The sequence below is a fragment of the Zonotrichia albicollis genome, chromosome 4 (assembly GCF_047830755.1).
Source record: "Zonotrichia albicollis isolate bZonAlb1 chromosome 4, bZonAlb1.hap1, whole genome shotgun sequence".
Taxonomy (NCBI): Eukaryota; Metazoa; Chordata; class Aves; order Passeriformes; family Passerellidae; genus Zonotrichia; species Zonotrichia albicollis.
Window position 1 is genome coordinate 40,306,641 of NC_133822.1, and position 25,325 is coordinate 40,331,965.

Consider the following 25,325-nt stretch of genomic DNA (forward strand, 5'->3'; position numbering starts at 1 on the left):
ACCAAGAACAGGCATGCTTTGATGTTCCAGGATTAATTAATTAATTAAAGTTATTAGATCCCAAATTCCAGGATTTCTGGTATTTTCCAGCCATGTGTGGAAAGAGTTCATAATTAATGCACAGGCAGTAATGCAAGTTATTTATGAAGCCTGAAGAGCTCTAGGCTTGTATGGATATGTGTATCCCAGATTATGCTGCTGACATGACAACTGTCCCAGAATGAACCTGTAAGTTAAAGACAACACACAAAAATAGTGTTTGTCTGTATGTACATAAATGGGAGAGTTTGCAATTTTAAGTAGGCAGCATACTATTTAATACAAGAAGTACTAGGAATGATGATTGCACAAATAATTCATAACCCTACCAGGAGGAACCAGTTGGCATTAAAACAGTATCAAGATATAGACATTCTAGATTTCTTCATCCTGGAGCTCTGAAGATTCACAGACAAAACTTACCCAATATCTGATCATATTTAACAAAAGCATGGTGAAGTTGAAAAACCAAGATGTAGTTAGTGTACTTGGTCTTGAGGGGCACTATTACCAGAGCTAGACACTAACAAATACACAATCTAAGACCTATGTAAAAGGCTTATACAGAAAAGCAAAAAGCTAATTCTGCCTTTCCTAACACTTACAGGTAATTTAAACACAGAAGACTTACAGAGAAAGTAATGGGATTACTGTTGCTATAGTTATCAAGATTATTTTTCAGCAAGTGCCTAAGTAATTTCAGCACTTGTCAAAGAACTTTGGAATTGGGAGAAACAATATATTTGTGCATACAGAAGAAGAGAAGGAAACACCAGAACAAGGCCCTTTTAATCAGACAACAAAAATACTCTGATACAGGAGGAATTTTACCAGGTGTACTGAGTAGTGAAAGCTGTTAAATCATAAGTTCAAGGCAGCAAATCACAGTTCCCTTCATATCTGGCTTTGTGGGAAAAAACAAAAACAAAACAAAATAAAGACCAAACAAAACCAGGGAGAAATTTTCTTAACCAGAGCCTGGTATGCCAAGAATTTTGTAAAAGGGTGCACATACCAATGGCAAAATGAACACTGGAGTGGACATTTAATCACACTAGGAATGTCTCTGATCAGCATTAGCCAGGAAAACACCTTGTCATGCAGCAGGCTAGAACACGACATTCAAGTGAACAGCAGAGTTACACTCCAGTGCTTCATGATATTAGTCTGAATAGAAAGGCACCATGCTTTTTCTCTAAAATGACTTGATGTTTAATCTTTACTCTACTGTAGGTGGAAAATTGCAAAACAAAAGAAAAATGCTAACGGAACCCAAACAAGACACATACAACCCTGTAATATTCCCCTGGACTCCCTGTGCTTCCTTCAGTGGAAACACAGTTGGTTTCCCTCCTACAGACTCTGTTTATACACACATTATAGCCCAATCCTGTGGCTAATTAAAGTAAACTTGGAGCAAGTAATCCCACTGAGGCCAATGAGCATGCTAACAAGCATACAGTCACACAAACAAATGTTTGCAGGTTGAGTCTGACAATACAAATATATTAACTCAGATCTCTAAAATTAGCTATTCCAATTAAATTTTAGCAGGGCACATGCTTCCACTAATTGGAATATGGACAGCATGCAAGATGACTGTTGCCTTCTGGAGACTGAGGAGCTCCTTTCAGGACTTTGTCTCGAGCAAGGTTATCAGATCAATGTAGTGCCATGCCAGGAGCTGCACAACTTCATCTTATCTCAACAGCACCATGGTAACAGCCTTCTAATAAACAATAGACATTGGTATTAATAATATCTTCTTCTATATTTGACCCCTTTGTCATACTGGAAGCTGCACAATCTCTAACGTACGTAACAACTTTAAAGAGACAAGTGAAGTGTGCGTATCTACCCTCTGCACAGGGAAAGCAGTGTTGCACTCAGGTAAACAACATAAAGATCCATTTAGCATTGCTATGTATGAGAACTAGGATGAATGAAACACAAACAGTGATAAACAACAGCAAGACTCTTAGTTACAGGATCAATTCTACTCCATTCAGGTGCAAGGCAGAGACATAGGTTTATCTTCAAACCCCTTACCCCAGAACAGGTCCAAATTATTTTGCTGAAATCCATGCACGATTTCTGAGGAAACTTAGGGGAATTAAGGAGGGGATTCACAAAGGCCAGCACACACTCAGAAGCTGCCTTAACTAGCCCAGATGAAAAAGGAGAGGAACTCAACCCTATCTCTTCCTAGGACATAAAAAAGTTCTTTCAATTACAGGAAAGGACTTTACCCAAATTTCAATATATGAGCTCTCTCTTGGAGCTGTGCCTCCACAAAATATACACAAACACAGCTGAGGGGGCACTGCTTATATAAACCATAGATGAGCTTATCAGGGAAGTGTCTAAGACATTAAGTCACAAGGAGGTATCCTACCTGTCACACTGTGGGGTGATGTCAACGTGACACTATTCCATGTGAAGAGCTGCAACTCACTGGCAGGACAGCCCTATCTGCCAGGGGTGTGCTGCAAACACCCACAGGGCTCAGCACCGTGGGTGAAATGGCCAGAGAAAGGCCTGGCCATGCACCCACCAGCAGTGATGAGAGAGGCACTGCACTGCTGGCATGGCTGACAGGCAGCCTGGGACCTGCCCAGAGCAGCCTCTGCAGTGTCTGGGGTGCTCTGCAGTGCCTGGGCACCTGGCTGAAAGCACAACAGCAGCTTGCTGGGGAATGATTTAGGGCTCCCCGTTTAGAATCCAGGTGTGCCTGCAAGAGGAATGCCCTGAGAATCCTGAGTTAATTTCTACTGCAAACAGCTGGATAGCATTTCTAGCTATAACCTGAAGTTACTTTTAAAACAAGCACTTTGCAGATGTACACACCAGATCCACCAAAAGTACATTAACCAAGGGGATGATGTAAGAGTGTTCTGCCACCCTAACTGCAGCAATCACTGGTCAAGAATATGGATATTAAACTAATCTTATGTGGGATGTAGGAGAACTGGATGACAAGGAAATAAATGACTTTTTAATTAAATGGAAGAGGAGTATGAATAAAGGACATGTCAGTTTCAAAAGCTGAGCAAACAAAGCCATTGCCTACAGTGAATAAAATCATAGTTAAATAAATACATTCATCGCATAGAGATTCTAAAAAGTACTGGCTTTCCTTTTCATTCCAGTTTTTCTTTCTCAGTGGTTACTTTGCCAAGGGTTCCTATGCCCCTGCTTAAAGGCAGTACCTGCATGTGGAGGGAGCCTACCTGCCACCAGAGCCAGCCACAGATCCCTGGGGCTTCACCTGTTGAAGTCCTTTTACTCATTCCTAGCACATATTTTATTACAAAAATCAAAAACTGAAATAGGCTGTTTGTTAAAAAACTCAGCATATCATTAACTACTTATGAAACCTAAGACTTTTGAAAGCACATGCACAGGATTAAAACTGCCTTCTTTAAAGCCAAGGGGAGCTTACCCTTGACCTCAACAGGAGAAGGGTTGAGTGAGCTTGGGTTAACGATGAGTACTTTTGAAAATCTCAGGCAAAGTGATGAAACAGTAAGATTAAGAAGGCTGACAGAAGAAGTGGTGCACTAGTATGGATTTATTTACCTTGATCCAGTGCATTAATGCCTATTTCCTGCACATACAAACCACCTTATATAAATCAAATTGGCTCCTTCTCTGAATGTAAATTGGAAGGAACACTGAAGCTTCACTTCAGTTTGCAGCAGTGGAGACAGTCAAAACACATGTACCACTCCTCACCAATACATCAATATCTGAGGTTTTCTCATTCCCAAGAATGAATTACTCAGTCACAAGTTTTCTCAGGTACTCTAGAGCATGTGTTAGTGTATATCTGAGGGGCACAAGGGACATTAATTAGCATCAACAAATTTAGTCACAGAAAAAGCAAGAGCAGGAAGAAAGAAAGAAATTGACATTATACTGAAACAATGGCCTAATGGGAAAAAGAAGCAACAAGACTGGTTTTCCATTTACACGATTGCAAAGTAGATAAAAATTGGCTTTAAAAGTCTTGTATACAAAACAATAAATGTCCTAACAAGGTAAACAGTATCACTAAGAGGTAATGAATGATATTTGGGTGCTCTAGTTCTCCTTCACATAAACAAATATATGACTGTAAACAGATATGGAATGAAAACTTGGTTGCATATGGCAGTGCAGGGAGGGCTTCAAGATGCTCTAACCATGTGTAATTAACTGTATCCTAGAGGAACCTCCTGACCTTTGCCATACAAGTGACATTTCCTGGTGAGAATTAAGTCACTACTGCTGATATTCTCAGCCGACAGACAAAAAGAGTGTGGAGTCTAAACTAGAAATAGCTTTCCAAATGTGGAAGCTATTTTTCTTTGAAGGTCAAGCCATGCTGCAGGGAAGACAACATAGCACCCATTCTTTCACCCAAGAGAACATTTTAGTCTTCAGTGGCAACGCCTTCATCCTGCTCTGGTCAACAGGAGTCTGGCCTCTGACTTCACTGGAGTCAAGGCTTTTACTGAGAGGTGCTACTTAGCATTTTTACTGACTTTGGGAAGTTATGCAGACCCCACACCCAGATAAGGTGAATATGTTGTCTGCTTGGTTGGTTTTTAAACACCATGCACAGACTTAATTTATGAAAGACAATAGAATTTCCACGGCAATAAAAATACAAAAATTAAACATTTTCAGATGATGCTACAAGTTAACTGTGAAGGTGCTAAAAGAGGAACTGCTCAGCTCTGAAGAAGAATATTAATGAAGAAAAAAATTCATAAAAATAAGCCTAGACAATCTAACTAGAAAGTCTTATTCTGGAACATATACTAGCATGGGCCACAAGAGCCATCAATTAGTATTGACAGGATGCCTATACTGATGACATAAGGCAAAAATAACAACTGCATCTTCTTTTTTTATGCTTACAAGTGGCTTTATCAAGCTGCAAGATCAAGTCCTTACAAGAAAGTTTCCAGACTGCTCCAGAAAACAATTACCACTATCTCTTTAGAGCTTCTTCAATGGCTGCAAACAAGACCAACTGTGGGACATTGGCAACAACTAACAAAAGATCTCAAGGATCATAGGGGATTGCATCTATGCATGCTTTTGGAAATATAAAACACAGGAATGATTTTATCATATTGAGAAATACTGACAGAGAATTAAGGCATTTTGTCTAATAGAAAACTACAGGCAGTGAACTCTGTAAGCCATTTGGAATGGACATACTCCAAGATGAGAAACAGCACTATAAATTCTGGGAAACAGAATTTTCTGTTTAAAAATCAGAGAGAAAAAACCAAAACATTTATTTGCATGCTGCTGCATCCCTGATATGATGCTCATCTACATCTATAGGGATGCATGAATACAGAATTCTGGGAAGAAAGGATTCCAAGATGGCAGGTTCCATTAATGAACAAAAATACCTCATTCCTTGGCCAGAGAAGGCTGCATCTGTATCAAAAAGCAGTACAGAGCAATAGGAGAGTAGCTATACACTGATACAGATTATGCTGAGGGTCTGGTGTTCAGATTACACACAGCTGGAATGTTCCACCTCTAACTGGTTCTAGTCTGGTCCTATGCACCCAGAGACCATTTTCCAGTTTAGATTTGCCTGAAAGAAATCTAATTCAAACACTCTCATTCACTTAAAAAACACATTCCTAATCTGAACTCAGTCACACATTTACCTACAAAGTACCCTGCGTCAGCAGCTGTTGTATTTGGAATAAAATACATATACCGAGCTCAGAGAGTTTGATATTAAAGTCACAAATCACAGAAAAAATCAGGTTGGGAGGGACTTTTGGAGGTCATTTAGTCCAACCTCAGAGTAAGGCCAGTTTCAAAGTCTGATCAGGTTGCTCAATGTTGTCATCTTATTGCAAAAGTTCCACGCCTTCTTGGTGATTTCTCATGGGCACCTCCTCACAGCACTGACTCCTTCTTCTCATACAGACAACAAACTCCAACTCTCTCCTCATCCAGCTAACCCACTCTTTTATAGCACTCATCATTACTGGACACAGCTGTGGCCTATTAAGGGCAGGCCTGTTCCTAATCTCTGATAATTAGTACAGCTGCAACTCCTCAGGGGTGAGATTGTCTTCTGCACTATCTTTATGTTCTTACATACTATCCCCCCACAGCTCAAGGTCTTGTACTGTTGAGTGTTAGATGTCTCTGAGGATGGAGATTCCAAATCCTCTTTGGGCAATCCTATTTGGTCGGCAAACTCTTGTGGCCAATGCTTAACTGTCATGTGAATTTTTAAAATTTGATTCAATCACACTTTCCCTCACTACAACTTGTGGCTGCCACTTCTTTTCCTTTTGCAACACACCCACAGGAAGAGTCTGACTCCATGTTTCCTGAATCAACTTGGCCTTCTATTCTCCAAGAACAAATTCAGTTGTTTCAGCCTTTCCCTCTAGCTTACATTGAACTAACCACTTCAGTAGTGCTCCACAGGACTCTAGTTTATCAATCTTTCCCTTGTACTGGTGGCATGAAGATAGAGTATTTTCAGTACAACCTTCTCATACCAAGTATAGGGGAATAATCACTTCTCTCAGCCTGCTTGCTGGCTTTGCTCTGGCTGACAGAGGCTCATGTGTGGTTAGTCTTCATCATCATGCCTGCTGTCTATCAAGACAACCAGCGTTTTTTATCTACATTTGCAACTGGCCAGTCAGTGCTCATCTTGTGTTATTCTGTGAGAATTTTGTATCCCAGGTGCAGGACTTCACACTTCCTTCTCCTGAACATCACGAGGCTCTTGCTGGCCCATTCATCCAGCTTGTTGGGGTCCCTCTGAGAGGCAGTCCCACTCTCCTGTATCCAATTATCCCCAAGGTATGGAGTTATCCTGTTTTCCAGCTTCAGGCACCATTCAGAAGGTCATGAAACACTAAGTGACAAGTGAGCAAACAAAGCTAATTCACCTACAAACATTCTGAAGATATAGTCACTCCCATCACCCTCTGAGATCCCATCAGATCTCTGCAAACAACAGGCCCTACTGTCAGCCCTGAGAAACATAACTCCTGATTAGCCACCAGTTAGATGGACATTGAAGCTGCAACCACGACCCTCTTAGACCAGTGGTCCAACCTTTCAATCACTGTGCAGGGCACCCATTCACTCCATACTTTCCCAGCTAGCCACAAGAATGTTACAAGAGTGTGCTGAAAGCCTTGCTGAAATCAATTAAATGAAATCTGCTGCTGTTATTCAGAGAGGCAGCTGTTTATGATAGAAGGCAAGAATCAAGTTGCTTAAGCTTGTTTTACCTGTGGTGTACCCAAGGTGGGTGCTCCCTGTTACTTTACTGCATTTTGTGCATTTGCCCTACCACAGCCTACCAAACATGACAGAAAACAGCCTCTCAAAGACACTGTCTGGCTCCCTCAGGTATATCCCATCCAGCTCCATGGATTTGTGGAGAACACTGCTTGGAATCAATTCCTTCATATGAGATCACCGAGCCCTACAGTCATCTTTAATCTGCTGAAGTATTATAACAATATGAGAGAGTAGCAAAGTCTGATGATTGGCCAGGTCTTGGCAACCTTTGTGATCCAGTCCTTTGGGAAGCAGCAAACTTCGGAATGCATCAAGTCTGGTCAGCACATGGATATCAGCACTTCCTACACCAGGGAGTCTTCAATACCAGTTACCCATTGCTTCCTCTTAGTGGCACTGGTTAAGAGCAGTTGATTGAGTGCAGCTGGTCTAAACACCTCTCATGCCAGAACTCACTCCTCCTTTCTTGTTTCCAGGTCTATAGGTTTTATTAAATCTATATTATTATTATTAGCCTCACATATTTGTGTTACTGTGTACAAGACCAAGTATGGGTATATCTTTCCATTAACTTACCTGAAAGAAACTGCTTGAGGCTGGAAACAAGACTTCCTAACAGCAATGCCTAAGATTCAGGCTTCTCAAAGTGAAAAAGTAAGATATAAGCAGCATAAAGCCAGCTACTTATGAACATGACAAAAAAAAAGAAAGCAAGCAGATGCTACTTGAATGGAAAGAAAAAGAAGGAAAAAAAAAATCTATACACATATTAAACCAAAAATACAAACATAGAATGCTCCATAGTAGCAGAGATGTCAATGACTTGTCCATGTCGTGATGCATACGGTTCATATTGAGTGTGTGCACAAACCTTTACTGCCAGACTTCACAGATCTTGCTGCGGTCAGGAACACAGCCAAAGCCATAAATGTAACACCCGATTTTCAGGGGAGATGGGAATGTGGAAAAGAGTTTGGGAAATTCTCCTATGATGATGCCTTTGAACAGCTCCAGATAACCAGAGAACATTTCCTGCAGTCTCCAGGCATTAGGATGTGGCACAAGGGCATTCATTCATCTCCAGGTCAAGCAAGTGAGGCCAAGGCTGCTAAGCCCATCCCTTTCCTTCAGACATACATGGGAGGAAACTCCCCCTTCTGCCACTAGACTATACAAGAGAGGGGAGGGAAAGAGAAGGAAAAAAACTACACTCTTCTGTCCACCATTTTAGAGAGAGAAAAGGGATTCCTCAGCTGCTTTTCCTATCTGACATCTAAATGGAAAAGGCAAGAGATCAGGCTCTTTCCTTACTGCATTAGATGGGAAAGGAAGCAGGACAGAAGAAGGCAGGAAGCAGCCAACAAAAGGTAAGAAGAGATACTAAAATTATGTACTAATGCTTTTGCATTTGAATCCAAATTCCTAGAAATCCACAACCCAGCTGTGGAAAAAGGACTTTGGGAAAGCTGGGAGGGGATGGAGGGATGTTTGGCTTTCTCGGGATATGTACATGTTTTGTTTTGCTTTGTATCTGCATGCTTCATCCAAAGGGTTACACAACGTGAAGCTTTCTACAGCTACACGAAAACACACACTCCCCACACATCCAGGGAAAAACCTCAACCGGACTAAAATTTGTTCAAATGAACACCCAAGTCTAGCAGGACGCTAATGTTTACCAGGTACCACAACAAAATTATGCATTAGAAAATATTCCCTGCCTAGTTGTGAGAGTACAGCTTTCCCATGGCAATTCTAATGCCCTAAATTCACTAGCATTTGCCAGATAGAAGCAGCTGCTCCAGGATTCCTTTGGCAAACACCATATCTCACTTTTTTGTTCTCAGTATGCTGCAATTTCCTGTGGAATGAAGAAGTCATCTATACTACAAAGAGGTGCAGTACTAACACTTTTAGAAGTAAATTATTTTACAACACATGTATTATGGAGAGAAATATAATACTTGGGCTGAGAAATTCCCAAGCGGAGAGAGATTAGAAAAACAATCCGATAAACAAACACCATCAAAACTTGTATTTTTTTTATTCAGTGCAAAATATATTGGGTAACTGTTGCTGTTTGCTGTTCCTAGAAAGAGGAGAATTCTGTTGCCAACAGCTGTAGTTTTTCATAGGAATTCTAAGACTATATTGAAGATTTATGCTCCTGACAAAGGCATAAAGCTATCCAAACTAGGGCAGAAAAACCAGAACAGTCATTTCCCAATGAAACAGACACACATTACTTTTGTTAACTCTTACTATGGCAGAAGTTTTGATCTTCAAAACCAGAAACTCATGCTGTGGTTGATGTTTATAATGATTAAGTCTTGCAATGCCACTCTGCACAGGGTGAACTGGCTTATCACAGGTTGCTATACAAGCCAGAAAGATACCCTATCACCTTTAAATCAATTCAAGTCGTAAATACTTACCTCCAAAAGCACGACTTTAAATTCCCTTCTTGAGATTTTGGAGTTTTACAACTATGCTTTCCGCAGCTTATGAAAAAGGAATGAGGGTCCCCTTATGAGAAAGGGGACCCTAGGCAAAAGGCTTGAAGTAAACAAGCAAGGGGAAGAAATTTTGGTCTCTTTGCGTCAGTTACACATGTGCAAGTGGCCCTCTCTGCCTGCACATCACCCTCCTGATTCTCATGGAAAAACTACTCCTTGTGCTCTGCAGGATTAAGGTCTTCTGTGCTCAATGGAACTACATCAGATGACAGAATACAGAACTATTATTTTTAAGTCAACTGATATTCAGCAATAAAACTCAGGATATCAGAGGTTTTAAAGTTCATTTATTTGCAAGCAGCCAAACAGCATAGTCTGGGTTGAATCCTGGGCCAATTTACAGTTCTACTCTATGCTGTTCCATGAACATCACACCCAGTTACAAAACTTGGGAATCAATAAATCCACTGCCTAGAACGAATTTGCTCAAAGATTCACAATGAGTCAGTGGCAGCATCTTGCCTAGATCTCAGACTTTGGCTTCCATTTTGCAGTTGCTTGCTCCACCAGATCATATTTATACAGTATCAACAAAAATATTTTTCTTTCTGAAATTGCTGTTTGTTTGATTTGTTGGTTTGGGCTTGTTTTTTACTAGGAAAAGAAAATAAACTAAAAGTTTCTAAATAATTATGGTTGTGATTTTCTTTAACCAACTATACTTCTCAGCTGTAGGAAGGACAGAAAGCCTGATCTCTTTGAATAAAATGCAAAATAATTCAAAGGCCTACATAAAAAAATCACTGTGTACATCCCAGTTTTCAGGTTCAGACAGACATAATCTAATAGTCTATTTAATTGCTAACTTTAAAAATCCTACATGTAACCTCAGAGAAGCAAAATAAAACCTTACATCAAGGATCAATTTACCACTCCTTAGTCCTGCAAAATGGTCTGTAAAAACAGAGGATATTTTCTTAACAGAATCTTAAGTGACCATAAGCAAGTGAACAGAAAGTATTCAATTTCCATAGTATTTATGATCCAAAGGAAAAAAAAATTAAAACCTGGGGACTTAAAACCAACCTCCATTTTAAAAGTTTTAGGGTCTAAAAGAAGACTAGTGTATATGTGGCAAGCTATTTTCACCACAAATGGCTTCTTTAAAACAAATTACCATTAACAAATAATCAGTTAGAAGAGGAGTTTCCAATAAGGCAGAAGTTAAGTTATCTAGCATGGCACTAGAGAACACACTTAATTTTAAACGTGCTTATAGTTTTATTAGAGCCAATGTTTTTTTCCATGCTTAAGGCTAAGCATATGTTCGTGTACTCGGCCAAGACAAAAGCTTCCAAGTCTGTTGTTAGAATGCAAAGCGAAGCTTTTTATCCCAAACCACATTTTCTTGCATGTAATCAGCCCTGATGCTGCCACCATAGTTTCCAATTCATTCCAGGGCGCACTCAGCATTTATGAGGGCACAGATGGTGCTCTCTTTCTTGGGTTTCTAAAGAACATGCCTAAATATTAAAACAAACTTGGCTTTCTGCCTCCTGTCCTGTTCTTACTCTCTGTATTGCCACCATAAAAGTAACAGTAACCTTTGATCTAACCTGGAAGCCTTTTCTAATTAACACAATTTGGCAATAGGACTATCAAGTACTGTCAGCCCACTCAAAACCAGAGAACCTGATATGCAGGAATCCAGCACACTAGTCACACTAGTGATCAAGAGCAGGAACAAGCAATCCACAAAACAATCCAAAGGACAAAAATTGGTAACAATTTTTTCAGTAACAAACTACATGAGATCCTGATGGTATTTAATGGCTGTGTATGTCTAGAACATACACAAGGTTATTCAGCAGCTTAAGCAGAAATTATCAAATAAAGAGGCTGATTTGTAAGGCAAATAAAAGAGCACTAGCACGACAATACTTAAGTGAGCAAGGCCTTTTCCAGCACACTCAATGCCATAGTTTGCATTATGCTGAGAACTTTTAGGCAGCATAGGTGGTTTATTCCCAAATTTTGAAAATTATTTACTCGTTTCCAAGCACTCACACACCAACGAACACAGAGACCAACACAAAGACCAGCTGTCAGAATATTCCATTAAAAATGTCCTAAGGTAAGATCATCTCAGATTTGTCCAGCAGATCTTGACAAAATGTTCTTGAACATGCAGCTAACTGGAAGCAGGTGAACATGATGGTCAACAGGTCTTAGCCACCCTTCTTCACAGGCTCTCAGTCTCACGCAAAGCACACTGACACTGGAAAAATCACAGGTCATGTGCATCAAAATAGGTATGACCACACTCAAATGGGGGTACAGCACGAGGGAAGGGCTTGGAGAAACATTAATCAGACTGCTTGGAAAAAATGTTCCCGAGTGAGGACTATTTCACTACCTTACTGGTAACATGAGGTCAGCAGCCAGTGCATGCTGCCAGAATCCGGGACAAGAAATGTGCATTTAAAGCAATTGTCTTGACTTCAAAACAGCTCAGCAATTGCACGCATAAACTGGTAAAGAAATCACATCTGAACATCATCTAGTCTAGAAAACTAGTTTTAGAAGTACATTTAAATGCCAAAAAGCCATAGATTATACTAAATAATCAGTTAGCTCCTAAATTTCTTTTAAAAATAAACAATGGCTAGTAATTTTGCAAGTAATGATCCTAGATATTTGCACTCCACTAAATATAATAAACTAAATAATTCTAAATTAGCATATACTACTAAATAAAAACTACCTTAAAATCATAATAAAAGTAAACATATAAAAACTCTGTAAATATAAATGATTTGTGAACAAACCACTGTAAAACATACATAAATGAAACAGTATTTGATATGGATGGCAAAGAGACTGTTCTGCAGCTAGTCAAAATTACTTTTTATAGTCCATTCCCTTTGAGGCAATGGATTATGAGTCCTCCTATATCCTAGCCTCTCCCAAGGTAACCTTTCCTGCTGTCTCCTTGTGTCCTGAAACTCAGCCCCATTCATATCTCAAACTTTGCAATATTTCCTGGTGTTTGTGTAGCTTCCAGGAAATTAAGGCTATTCCCTTTTCTGGGTATCATGAGTTTACATGACACATAACTTGAAATTACTGGTATATTCAATACTTTTGAAATTATGGCTTGAGAACAACCTTCAAAATAGCAGCAAGAGCAACCCTGGCCTTACCTGAAGGATCTTGTATTGTCATTTCCTTACGCTTCCGCATCAGCTTGTCCTTAACCCATGGAAACTCCTGCAAGGAGTCCAAGAACACATCAAAAGCTTTGGGTCCTCTGGTGGGGAGAATATCAAGGAGCATCATGGTTTTCCTCTGACTAGTGGTTTGGGCTTTTATTTCTTGAACATGACTGTCTGTGAGAATCCCTTCTTGGTAGAGATACTGAATAACGAGTCCATCCACCAGCACCTCTGTGCAGAGCTCCAGGCGCAGGGAGCGTAAAAGCTGCTTGTCTCTGGCATCCATCTGGCAACCTAGAGTGTGCAAAAAGGAGTAAGGAAATGTGTGAAGATTAAAATACTTCAACCTTTAACATCCAGAAGTGATATCTGAACATCCAAAAGTGATGTCTGACACCTGTCAACCTTCAGAGAAAACTCCAAACTCAGAATCACCAACCTGGCAAAACTACTAATGATCCCCATCACCTTCTTTCCACTCAGATTTCACTGTCACACAAGGTAAAATGATCCAGTTTCTGGGAAATACTAGACAGGAATAGAACATTTGGCATTGCAAAGACCAGTCCTTTGCTGGAGTGAAACCCATGCCAAATAACCCTGCTAGTTTAGGTCCATACTAAAGGCAGCGAGGGCACTTGCCAGTCCTTAAGAGACAGTAACTCCCCCAAAATTAACGAGATATCACACCTGACCACTGATGCAATTACAAAAGCAGCAGCAGTACAGAAGCAGCAGGGACAGAAGCAGCAGGTAGCTTTGGCCTGCAAGATGCAATTCAAGATTAAGAGGGGTAGAAACATACCTTAAATATCAGGTCGTTCTCACCCCTGAATCATCCTGGAAGACAGCTCTGGAACTCAGCTGTTCTGATGAGAAGAAACTTTCTTTGAATTTCCACCTCAAATTTATCCCCTTCTATTTATAGGCATTTCTTCTGCCAAAACTGTTCCTTAGCTTAAATAGCTCTTCTCCCTCTCTTCTAATGTGTTCACAGGAAGGCATCAGATGCCCTCTGCCAGCTTCCATGTCACTTGACTAACACTCTGACTAGACAAAAACTGAAAAAGATGCATTTTATAGCCACTCTACAAAAGAATAACCAGGGTCCAGGAAGACCAAGCAGCTCATCCAAGATCAAGTCAGCAGTCCATGCCAGACTTTCAAACCAAATCAAAGTATTTCAGCCAGTCCTTAATGACAAACATACCCCTAGGCCCATTAATGGCATTTGAAAAAGAAAATGACAGGACAACACAATTAAATACCTTCTCATTACTAAATAATGAAGTCAAAAAATAGCAGCAAGTGTTGAGTGTGATTACCAAGAGGGTTTCTCACAATTAAACTAGACACTGCTGTTTGAACCACTAGACCTTGTAGAAACTCTACTTCGCTGAGCTAGAGGATACAAGCAAGGAGAGACAGAATTTTCAAAGCTTTTGCATGAAACCTGATGAGATCTTTTTACCATCAGAGGTGCCTGCTGACTCCCAGGGCCCCATCAAAATTGTGTGGTTGGCCTGGTTGTTAAAATCCAGGAGGGTGACCAACAGAACATACTGGCATGTAAACGGCACCTTGGACAGAACACAAGAGCACAGAGTCATGAGAGAGAGACTGGATGGCACTTGTCTGTGATATCCTCTGACAAAGCTACTTTCCAAAAATACTTCCATCAAGAGTCAAAAGCACTGCTGGAAAACATCTTCCTGGAGGACTCCATCTTTCCTGGGCTACTCAGTGCATTTCTCATCTACTGAAGTGAATCTCAAGGTGCTTACCTTCTGTCTAGGGATCATGTGGGAATCAAACACTGCTATGCCAGCCCATGTCCCTAAGAAATGCTAGCTTGCCAAGCACAGTTCAAACATCAAACTCCATCGTGGACTGAGGCAGTGCAAGCCAGGAGACAGACAAGGAGCAGGAAGGAAAGAGAACTGGATTTTCCCGCTTGATGTTAGAATGCTAATTTTGGACAGGTGAAGCTGAAGATTCTGGTCTCCAACACATAGAACCTTTACACTACAGAAAGCAATCTCTGGACTAGAGCAAAATTCAGGCAGTAAATCCTACTACTTCTTCCTTCTAGGAGAACACCCTTGAGCTCATGAAGCACTTGCAGAGTTCAAGAAATGCATCCAGCAGCACCTCTGAGGGTGTCATCTAAACCCAGGCAGAAAACTGCTTCAGATACTACAGAATTTTTGTGTTTCACATTCTGAATGGGCCCCAAGAGTCCCCATTCAGGAGCCTCCTCACATGCTGGATGACTGTACAGAACTTGTCAAGTTCATCTTCTTCCCAACCAAAGCAGCCAACACTTTTCAAAAATAAAGCTCTTACAAATCAAAGGTTTGCACCTTTGTGCATTGAGAAGCAATGTCAAGCCAGGAATCAGAAGGGAGAATTTCTGCTGTAAAAGCCCTTTGCCTTGCTGACTGCAGAGTGCACACAACTGAGGGTTTAAAGTCCTGGCACTGGCCTGGTAAATTTCCAGGATGAAGCATACTGATTTCTAAGGTCTTTTTAAAGATAAAGTATTTCTTTGTATGTGTTTACTGTGAGAATCAAAAGTCTGAGTTAGGAACTAAGCAGCTAGATACAGAAATGTATCAGGATTTTGATGAGTAACAGTGTTGGGACAGAGTGCAACAGCTTTAGTGCAACACAGAATTATCAAATTCATTTTAATCACAGCCTGTACCTAGGAGTTCAAAGTAAAGCTCTGAATTAAATTTAGTCGAGTAATTTTACAGAAAATGAAAAATATGAGATGTCCATTTACCAAAAATATGACTCAAGCATTCCCCAGATATGTCTGAAAATTGACCTTTTCCATTATAAAGCCAAATTTTAAGAAATATAGCCCACGACCTGCTGAATGAGCACAGTCCTTGACTCATCCCCACACCAACACAAGCAGGTTTGCATTTTTCTGGATCTGACAGAGTAACTGTCCATGAATGGGGACAAAACTTTTGATAAGAACCCCTTCTGACATTAAAAAGGCACATTCATTCAGTTTTCTTGCTAGAAACATTTCACCGTTTTCTGGAACACCCACTGCACTCACCTGCCTAACCCATGAATTATTCTGGCAACTGACAGCAAGCCTGTGGGTCAAAAGTCTTACACATCCCCCCACCCTGCCGGGAAGAGGAAAAAAAAAAAAAAAAAAAAAAAAGAAGCAGCAAGTTTTGCTTTTAACGCTTTCCCTGCCGAGGACAGGCAGCTGCTCCTCCGGTAGCAGCCAGCGCCAGCTGCCCGCACGGCGCCCGAGCCCCCTCAGGCAGCAGCAGCCCCCCGCCCTCCTCCAGTCCCGGCCTCCCGCCGGGCAGGGCTGCGCCAGTGGAGGCGGCCCCGCCGCCCCGGCCCGGCCTCCCCGCCGAAGCCCGGCCCCTGCCCCGGCCCCCGACGGGCTCCGCGGCACCGCTCTCCCGCTTCCCCCTCGACGGCGCCTGGGGCGGGACGGGACAGAACGAACCGAGTGGAGCCGTCGGCAGCGCCCGGGGGAGCGAGCAGTATGCGGGGAGCGAGCAGTATGCGGGGAGAGCCCGCCGCCCCCGCCCCGTACTTACACGAGGGGAGCGGGAAGCTACCCAGGACGCGCCGGCGCCCGCGGAGCTTGCGCGGGGAGCACCATCTTTGTTGAAGGCAGGAGGGCTCGGCCGGAAGCCGCCGCCGCTACCGCCCTGCTGCGGGCCGGCCGAGGAGGGGCGGCCGCTGCCGGGCCGCCAGCGCAGGAGGGGCCCGCGGCCGCCATGTCAGCTGCGGGCAGCCGGGCCCGGGCGGCAGCAGCCGTGGCTGGGGAGGGGGCCGCGGGAAGGGACCCGGCGGGGCCGCCGCTGCCCGGTGCCGCCGCCGCTCGGTGCCGCCGCCGCTGCTCGGTGCCGCAGCCGGGGCGAGGGCGGGAGGTGTCTCCGGCAAGGAGGCGCCTTTCTCGGAGTTCGGAGGACCTGCTGCGCTCTCAGGAGTCGGGGCGGTGGGGGTGTTTAGTGAGGGGAGGGGTTGTGTCTAAAATTAAATCAGAAATTACGAAATTGGAATTTTAATGACATTAGAAACAGCTGATCTCATTACTCTCTAGGCACACTGGTTCCTGTTTTTGAGTATGCGATACGCTGAACTTCATCGTGGTGCTGGCACCCTCATATCAAACACAGAGCAGTATTATATCGTATTCTGTACACATTTGGCTTCATTACTTTCATCTGGACAGCCTAAAAATGAAGAAGCTTTAATCGATGAAAATAATTTGTTCAAGTTAATAATTTGAGCTGGCCTGTGTCTACTGCATTGCTATGCACACTCTTGTTGTTTTATTCCTCTATTAGTGAATACTGTATTATTCACTTAATTTTATACGGATGCCTGGAACTGAAATACAGTAGAAAAGAGAAGACGGTGATTCACAGCGCTGTAAAAATGAGGCAGTGTCACTTTCACTCACACATCATGAAATAACTTTTTTCCATCTTTGCATAGGTGTCAGGTGTCACGTGGGATTGAGTGGTGTCAGCCCTTTTTCTTTCATGTCGGGACCGCAATAGCGATGAAAGGGAAAAAAAAAAAAAGATCTTCCAGTGCTGGAACGTACTACCTTTGAAGCTGCCGGCAGGCACAGCAAGCTGGCTGTGGTCTGCACAGCGTGCTGATACCTACCCTCTGGAAAAGCAGGAAAGGTGGTTGCTGCACTGCTGCTAGAAACGTCATCACCTTGTGAATCCCATTTGTACACTCTGTTTAGACTAATCATACAAATTTAAGGGTATTTGAAATACTTAAGGGTATTTGGAAGCTGGTGGTGGAAACCTTTACGTGCCTTTCCTAGATACTGTACCCAAGAAATACTTGCCATGGAAAAATGTAACCAAGAGCAGAGTTCACATTCTGCCTGTACTTAACATGATATTTATCTACAAGATTTTGCATAAAGATAGGCAGCCACACTCAGGAATATTAAATCCTTTTCCTTTGATTTTCCTGTGGCTGACAGTTGAGAATTTATGTGGACACAGAATGTAAATCAGCCTTAAAGGCAAAGTTTGTACGCTGGTTTTAAGAAATGTTATTAAAAAATGGATACACATATCATGTGGCTAGCTTCTGCAGAGATGCTACTTATTTGGCAGTTTTAAAGCAGTGTTTTTGTTTGATGACGTAACACTTTTATCTGCAATTATTTGCAGGTAATAAATTGGATACAGGGGTTTAAATTGCTTGTGAATAATTGATAAATAATATCTTATTACATCTGATAAACCAAGGTAAATATTTTTTTTTTGTCTCAGGCACATGTTAGTCTTCTAGGAATGCAGACATAAAAATATCTAAATGCTCCTCTGGGTTGTTTCAGAGCAATGCTTTAACATATTTGACAACACTGGGAGCCACACAAGTAACTCATCATCAGTAACTCCAAGACAAGAAGTATGCTGCTGTTGTAGCCAAAGTACAGCTGAGGTGGTTTTAAATTTTCTTGCCGTGACGTTTGTAATAGTAGTTGTGAGGAGATGCATTTGTAAACAGTCCAGAGCAGCTCTGGGGAGCAGAGACACCACAAATGTCTGCATGATCATTCCTCAGCACAGCAGTGCAAAGCTACTGAGAGCTTCCTGTCCCAGCTTCTCATACTTCTGATTGTCACTGCTGCCTTTTTTTTTATTTCTTTCAGTCATGATCTAAGGAACTGTATTATATCTGGAATTGGAGTGACCAAACTTGGAGACTTCAGAGAATCTCAACGTTGCAATCCTGACAGCTGCTTTTAATTGCAGATAATGTGGCTGCATTTTAAAACAGAAAATTAGAGCAAGCAGTTACATCACTTCATTTACTGTATCTTTTTGCCAGATGAGGCAATTTGGGTTTTTTAATTTTATACTATCCAAGAATGTCTTAGAAAGTTAGCAAAACATATGGATATGCACAGAGCAACTCCAGATTCCACCCAAGGAAATTAGAGCAGCTACACAGTCAGCATTTAGTCACGTATTTGCTTGCAGTCTGAACAGAGATAGAAAGAAGGAAAGCAGTGAAGGGAAACAGATAGGCCTAGGAAGGGAGAGGACAGCACCAGAGGTCCAAATCTCAGTAAGGGAAAATCTGGCGTTTCCTTTTCATTCCACTAGTTAATAACTAGTGCTGCAAATTTATTTAGTGGAAACTGAATACGCTACTGGTGTTTTGAGTTCAACTTTAGCAACGCAGCCAGGTTTTCATTATATAGTACAGGTACAGGATAAAGACACACAGTCCTAATACTTTAAATCCAAGGAGAGAAGTCCTTAAATTCTTTGTTTTGGTCCCATTTGGGTTCAGCCCTCACTAAAGGTCTTCCACTTCCATTCTGGTCCAAGTTCAACAAAACTTGAGAGACATGGTTTGGTTCTATTTCAGTTTTAAGGACAAATACATACATATATTTTATATCTGTTTGAGCCAGTTTGGTGTCAACTCAGTGCCCCACTAACTGCTCAAATCTCAAAGCTAACGATGTAGAATTAAAAAGCCATTTCCTAGATTGCAGATCATTGGACCATAATAGTCAGCCCTGCACATCAGTATCCTCAGACTTTTTGTCTTAAAAGCTTGTTCTGTCTGGTTCTGCATATTGAGGGGCCATCAGTGGTCATCAGGCCACACTTTTAAGGACTGCTGAATTCAGGGTCACAAGTCCAAACCTGTGGGAACCAAGCTAAGCAGCATCTCTTCTCACATGCTGTTCACTTTACATGTAGGTTATTCCGAGTCATAATCCTAGATTTTTACATTTATTATGCGCTTTTGAAAGCTCACTTAAAAGTCACAAACCTTTTTAGAAAGGTTTGTGTACCAGAATAGTGAGTTTTTTAAGAAATGCTTTTTATAGAGGATCCTTTATGCTAATTAGAGTCAAGCTGTATCCAAGCATGTGTGTAATTTGTTTTCTACTGACTAGTTTGTTTTCTGCTGATAACAAGAGGCCAAATGTGTTCTTAAAACTGGCATAAACAGATTTAATGTATTAGGATTGGGCTGTTTTCAATTGTCTGCAGGACAGCATTCCAGCTTTAGAGACAAAAGAAAAAATAGGAGCCTCTAGATTTGTTTGTTAAAAGCACATCTAATTGGTTAAATCTCTCACAAAACCTCAGAAATTAGGAAGGGAAAAGAGAAACGTATCTTGTATGCTTGCCTGTCAATTTTAGAAAGAAGAGCGCAGAAAACATTTCTGTAAGTGATATGTCTCAAAAACCGTGGTAGAATGTAAGTCAGGGTGAGCCACACTGGGTGGCCTGAAGGCCAGATGAGGGTTTTGCAAACCATTGCTGTCCACTGCTGTCCCAGGCAGTAACCCCTTCCCTTCCTCCCTCTTCTCTTCCTCCTCACCCTGGCCCCCATTGCCCTCCCCTTTGCAGCTTTGCCCTCTGTAATGCTGACATCCAAATCTCCTGTGCCACTCTCTGAAAACCGGGCTGGTGCCAAGGAAGGGAAGGGTTTGGGATAGAAAGTTTCCCCAAACTGTAGACCAAATCTTAGGCATGCTGTGCTGGATGCTGGCAGGGTTTGAGGGCACTAGGTGGTCACTTGGGAAGGAGTCCGGCTCTTCAGGTGGCTTTTGCTACTAGAAAAATGATTCCTTGTCCCTCCTAAAATAGATGGCAGGCAGGACTGAAGCACATCACTGAAAGGGATCAGACCTTGGGCTGCTGTGTAATTGTTCTGATACTTTGTAAATTCTATTCATTAAAATAATAAAGACTTTAAATTCAATGCAGATCAAAGAGAGGAATTAATATAAAATATAGGTGACACGTCATTAACTTCCTCAAAAGTAGTAGTTTATTAAAAGGCACGTCCAGCACGTAGATAAAATATAACACACAAAGTTCTAAAGCATCTTAAAACATAGAGTTTGAAGTGACTCTGTAGTGTCTATACATTTACATTTGTTTCCATAATAAAAATAAATGTTTATTAGCAGTACTGCAATGAATTCTTAGTGCTTTTTACCATGATACAAATAATCTCTAGCAAAAAGTTGAGTGAGAAATAGTTATAAAAAGGAAGCAGGCATCCACTGCAAAACTTTAGTAAACATTTCATTTTAAAAATCTAGTGTATTATAAAAATAGTGTACTTAATACTTGCAAAGCATGACTCAGTATTTTTCAGAATCTGTAGTCCTTTAAATATATGAATTAATGTAGTTCTCTATTTTTAAATTTAATTTAAAGATTCATTGAGGAGACAGATGAAATACTGCAAGCTTCTTATTATTTCTTATTTATTCCAGACTTATTAAATTATTTTTAAATGTAAAGCACCATTTTATTAATATGAGAACAAAGAAAATTCACTAATTAACCTGAAAATCAAACATTGGTAAATAACTAAAACTAAATAAAGATTGAAGTCTGAAATCTTTTCACAAAACCAACTTACTTTATTTGCAAAATACAGCATATGAAATGGTTTTCTAATATTTTAGATAAAAGACTGGAAGGTTGCCTTTGTTTAGGGGGAGAATAGCTATTGCTTTTTGCAATCTTCTATTGCTTTCCCTGGATTTGAACTGGACAAACTCATATATTATATTTTGAAAGGTTCTTACTGTAAGGTTAGACTTCAGGAGCTAGCAATGATTCATGCAATGTTTTTACAGATAGCCTCACAAGATATTTGTCACTGCTTATACCTTTCCCATGCATCCTGTTTCAAACAAAAAATACTCTTCTATTAAAAATTCACTTCATCTATTTTGTTCCCTTTCAAAATGAAACCTGCCTGCCTGCAGGCTTGTGAAGCATCCTGCAGTAGGCACTGCATCCTCTGTCAGAGGAGTTAAAAAAACCAGATAAATTTCCAGAAAGCCTCTCACAAGCAGCTTCCCTCGCAGAAAAACCACGTCTGAAGCATTCCAGCTCAGGAAGGAGCTGTGCCATATCCACTGCAATCTAGTTGGACAAGGATCTCACTTTCCTAACTTACTTCTCTCTTTTTAGCAGTGCAGCCATCAGAGGTATTGCCCTCACTGCAGCTTAAGTTCCTATTAATGCTATTTGTAGTATAAGCCACTTTTCACCCCATGCTGAGAAATTACAGAATGTTGTGTCCACTGCTTTACAGATGGATAAATTGCAGCTCAGTATTAGTGCTCTTCCTACAGAAAATCAACCAGCTCAAAATCCCTTGAACAGTAAGAGTTGATCCACAACATATTCTGCCCTCCAGATGTGCCAGAGTAAGAAAAAAACAAATGTGTTTTTAAAAAGGTGTCCAGAGCAATCTCTCAAATTTGGAGATTCCCCCTGGGGCAGAGTGTGGGTACAGTGAGTCAGCCCAACAGATCCTATTTCAGGGCTGCAATCTAAAGACAGTTAAATTGTAACAAAGCATTTTGAAAGGGGATTTTTGCCCTTTCAGCTACCACATTTACAACTATTTTTCATAAAATCCTGTTTTCAAGCCTGACCCAAATAGAAGAAGAATTTGCACTGGGCTTTGAATCTTTCCCCGTGTCTAACATGCCTCTGCATTTAATATTTGTTAGCTAACAGTGCACCAAGTTGCAAACCTCAGCTATGAAACATCAGTTACAGAACAGTTTGACTGGAATCAAAAGGATTTACTTACATAAAGCCTGCCCTCCAGTGAAAGAGAAATCAAGACAGAAGCACTGAATTTGTTTGTTTGGGGTTTTTTTTAGTGTATTTTGTTCTTTGCAGCGCTCACCACTAAACTTTTTCTGGATATTACCTGTTTGAAGTTTTTCCTACTAAATGCCAGCTCATTCCTTATGCTAATATAAATGGCTTTTGCTCCAGCATTATATTCCTCCTTAATAGCATAAAAAGGAGTGGTATTATTTTGGTATTTCAGTTCCTGGAAAAATAATGGCTCCAATTCTGGAAGAAAACAAAATGAAACACAGGTGCAATCCCTTTTAAAAAATAGATTCTAAGTAGAATGAGATACACAACTTATCAGGCAGCTCAATCAGCAAAATTATGGTGATATATTTTTGTATTTCTGTAAACTTTCTCAGAGGCACTGGCTAATTTAAAGCCCTGCAGATAACCTGATCAATAAACACAGTTAATCCCTCTCCTGCTTGGTAACCCTGGCACCAGGACTTACTGAGTTTGCCATAAGCTAATTTTTTTTTCTCAAAATTGAGCAATCTAGCCAGACTTTGTCTATGTGTGGATTCAAACTGTACTGATACTAGTTATTCCCCATGACCTTTAATCTCTACTAGTACACCTTTCAGCATTGTACTCATCCAGGTGGTTAGTTATTTGATACACCTTGTGACAAGTACCACCTCTCACAGGAGCTGCTGGCTTTTCCATGTCCTTTCCCTTTAGTCCCTTCTCAGACATGAAAGCCAGACAAAGTAATCCTCAGAAAGCAGAATATTTTCTCATCTTGTTCCTGGCAGCTGTGTTTCACCTGGCTTGTGCTCTGTAAGACAGGAGATAAGGACCAGCGATGGTCAGCCCCTGAACCAAGTCTGCCTCCCCCTTCCTTTGACTGATATTCAGCCTGTTGTAGAAACGACCCAATTTTAGCAATGCTGTGGCAAATGGCCATGTTGTTGTAAACAGACCAGTTATGTGTCAGTGGAATGTTCTTTCCAGGCATTTTCAGTCATGCTAATGGCTTAGCAAAATACTGAGACCTGCTGAATCTAATGCTAATAGAGAAGTGCTTTTCAGGAGCTAGGCTGAGATACCACAGCAGCTTGTCATCCCCATTTCCTTTGTGTATACAGAACTAACCAGCTCAGACTGTTCAACTAACTTCTGTTATTCTATTTAGAAATTCTTTGGTTTATATAGTAAAAGTTTCATTAATTTCTATATTTTTAAAATAAAATTTCTCCTTTCAACAAAGTTTTTTTACTGTTATTGAGAATTAGCAATGCAGTTTTTAAAACCCCTCAAGCCATTGTTTCCTCTAGCAGTAAATACAATACTTAAAATTATTTTAATGACTGCAAAGTTGGCAGAAATTTTATTTTACTTTATTTTAAATGACTCTTAGACATGATACCAATGTCTAAAGATATCTCTTCCTATTTCCATTATGTGTTTTGGCTTAAGGAGAGCAAAGCCCTGATATCATTTGACTTACTTTCCACTAGTGCCTAAGATTATAGCCAAAGGAAAAATCAATAGGATTGTTATCAAGAATACAAGAAAAAGCTATTGAAAAGAGCATATAAATAAATAAAGGTTTTTAAACAATCTTTAACGAGGTAATTTACCTGCAGGGACATTTTGCTAAAACATGAGAGTTGGCTAAGGTACAAAATCCACACAACTACAGAACTCTCTCCTCCCTGTGCAATGTAGATTCTGTTTTCTCAAGGTGATGAGACTTAGTCTCATTATAGGAGTAAATTCCTCATTGTTGTAAGATATAAAAAATTCCCTTTGCCCTCCATATTCTGGTGAACAATTTTTTCTTCTTGCTAATAATTTGATACTGTTTATCTAGAATGTGGTTACATAAAATACAATTAGGACAATAATGACAAGATCAGATTAAAATAAAATTACTTCTAATGCAATGAGCACAGCTTCTTGGTTACATTCCCACTCTACCCATTCATCTTGTACTCAAACCATTTTCTGTCTCAAGTGATACTGCCAGCAGGAAGATATCCACACAACTAAAATACTGCCCTAGTTTACACTTCTGCTAGGTTTAGTGCTAAACTAAATACTATCACCAGTTCAATTTTCATCATTCATATTACAATTGTGTTTATTTTGGTTGGTTTTTTTAAGCATCACCTTTTAGGATTGTAGGATTCTCAGATTTCATTTAAGTAAAGTGAAGAAGTTTTTTAACATTCCAGGTATAAACTGGAAAATCTGAAACTCCAAGACTCAAAAAAGAAAAACCAAATCAGTACATGGGGTGAAAAAAGGCTTAGGAATAAAGTCCTTATCATGATTTGACTCATGGGCATTGAACCTGTGAAACTGGCTTTGCTGCACACTCTGTACTAGCAATTCAAGATGATATATATCAGTTAGAAGTAATTTTTATAATCTGAAAGGCCCACAATTTAAAAGCTAGTGCTGCAAACAAGATACAGCATCCATAGAGTAAAGAAAAAAAAGGCACTGAAAAAATTTTTGAATGTTTGAACAACATGTCTGAAAATTTTTTGTCTGAAAACTCACAAAGTCTTCATGCAAGATCTTTGTACTGCTGAAATCTAATCATGTTCTATCATCAGATTTTTTGTAGCAGAACAAGTAATTCCTCTGTGCTGCATTAGAAAGAAGCCAAGCTTTCTGCAAGCTAAACTGTGGTTTAG

The 25,325-nt window shown here is 40.6% G+C and overlaps 1 protein-coding gene and 1 long non-coding RNA gene across 5 annotated transcripts in view; one reads left to right on the forward strand and one right to left on the reverse strand.

The window, feature by feature from the left end:
* CRADD (CARD and death domain containing adaptor protein) overlaps positions 1-16,722 on the reverse strand; it is a 76,695-nt gene extending 59,973 nt beyond the window's left edge. Inside the window, exons 1-3 of one of the 4 annotated variants that reach the window (XM_074539627.1) lie at positions 14,475-14,592; positions 13,809-13,872; positions 12,992-13,297 (exon numbers count right to left, since the gene is read on the reverse strand). In XM_074539627.1, coding sequence (XP_074395728.1) covers positions 12,992-13,289 — 298 coding nt within the window. In that variant the 5' untranslated portion in view covers positions 13,290-13,297; positions 13,809-13,872; positions 14,475-14,592. The other 3 variants (XM_074539624.1, XM_074539625.1, XM_074539626.1) reach the window with 3 other exon arrangements.
* On the forward strand, positions 8,194-14,658 carry LOC141728835 (uncharacterized). The gene is made up of 2 exons (XR_012580048.1): positions 8,194-8,699; positions 14,483-14,658. It is a non-coding gene; the product is annotated as an uncharacterized LOC141728835 (long non-coding RNA).
* Positions 16,723-25,325: the final 8,603 nt, after the last annotated feature.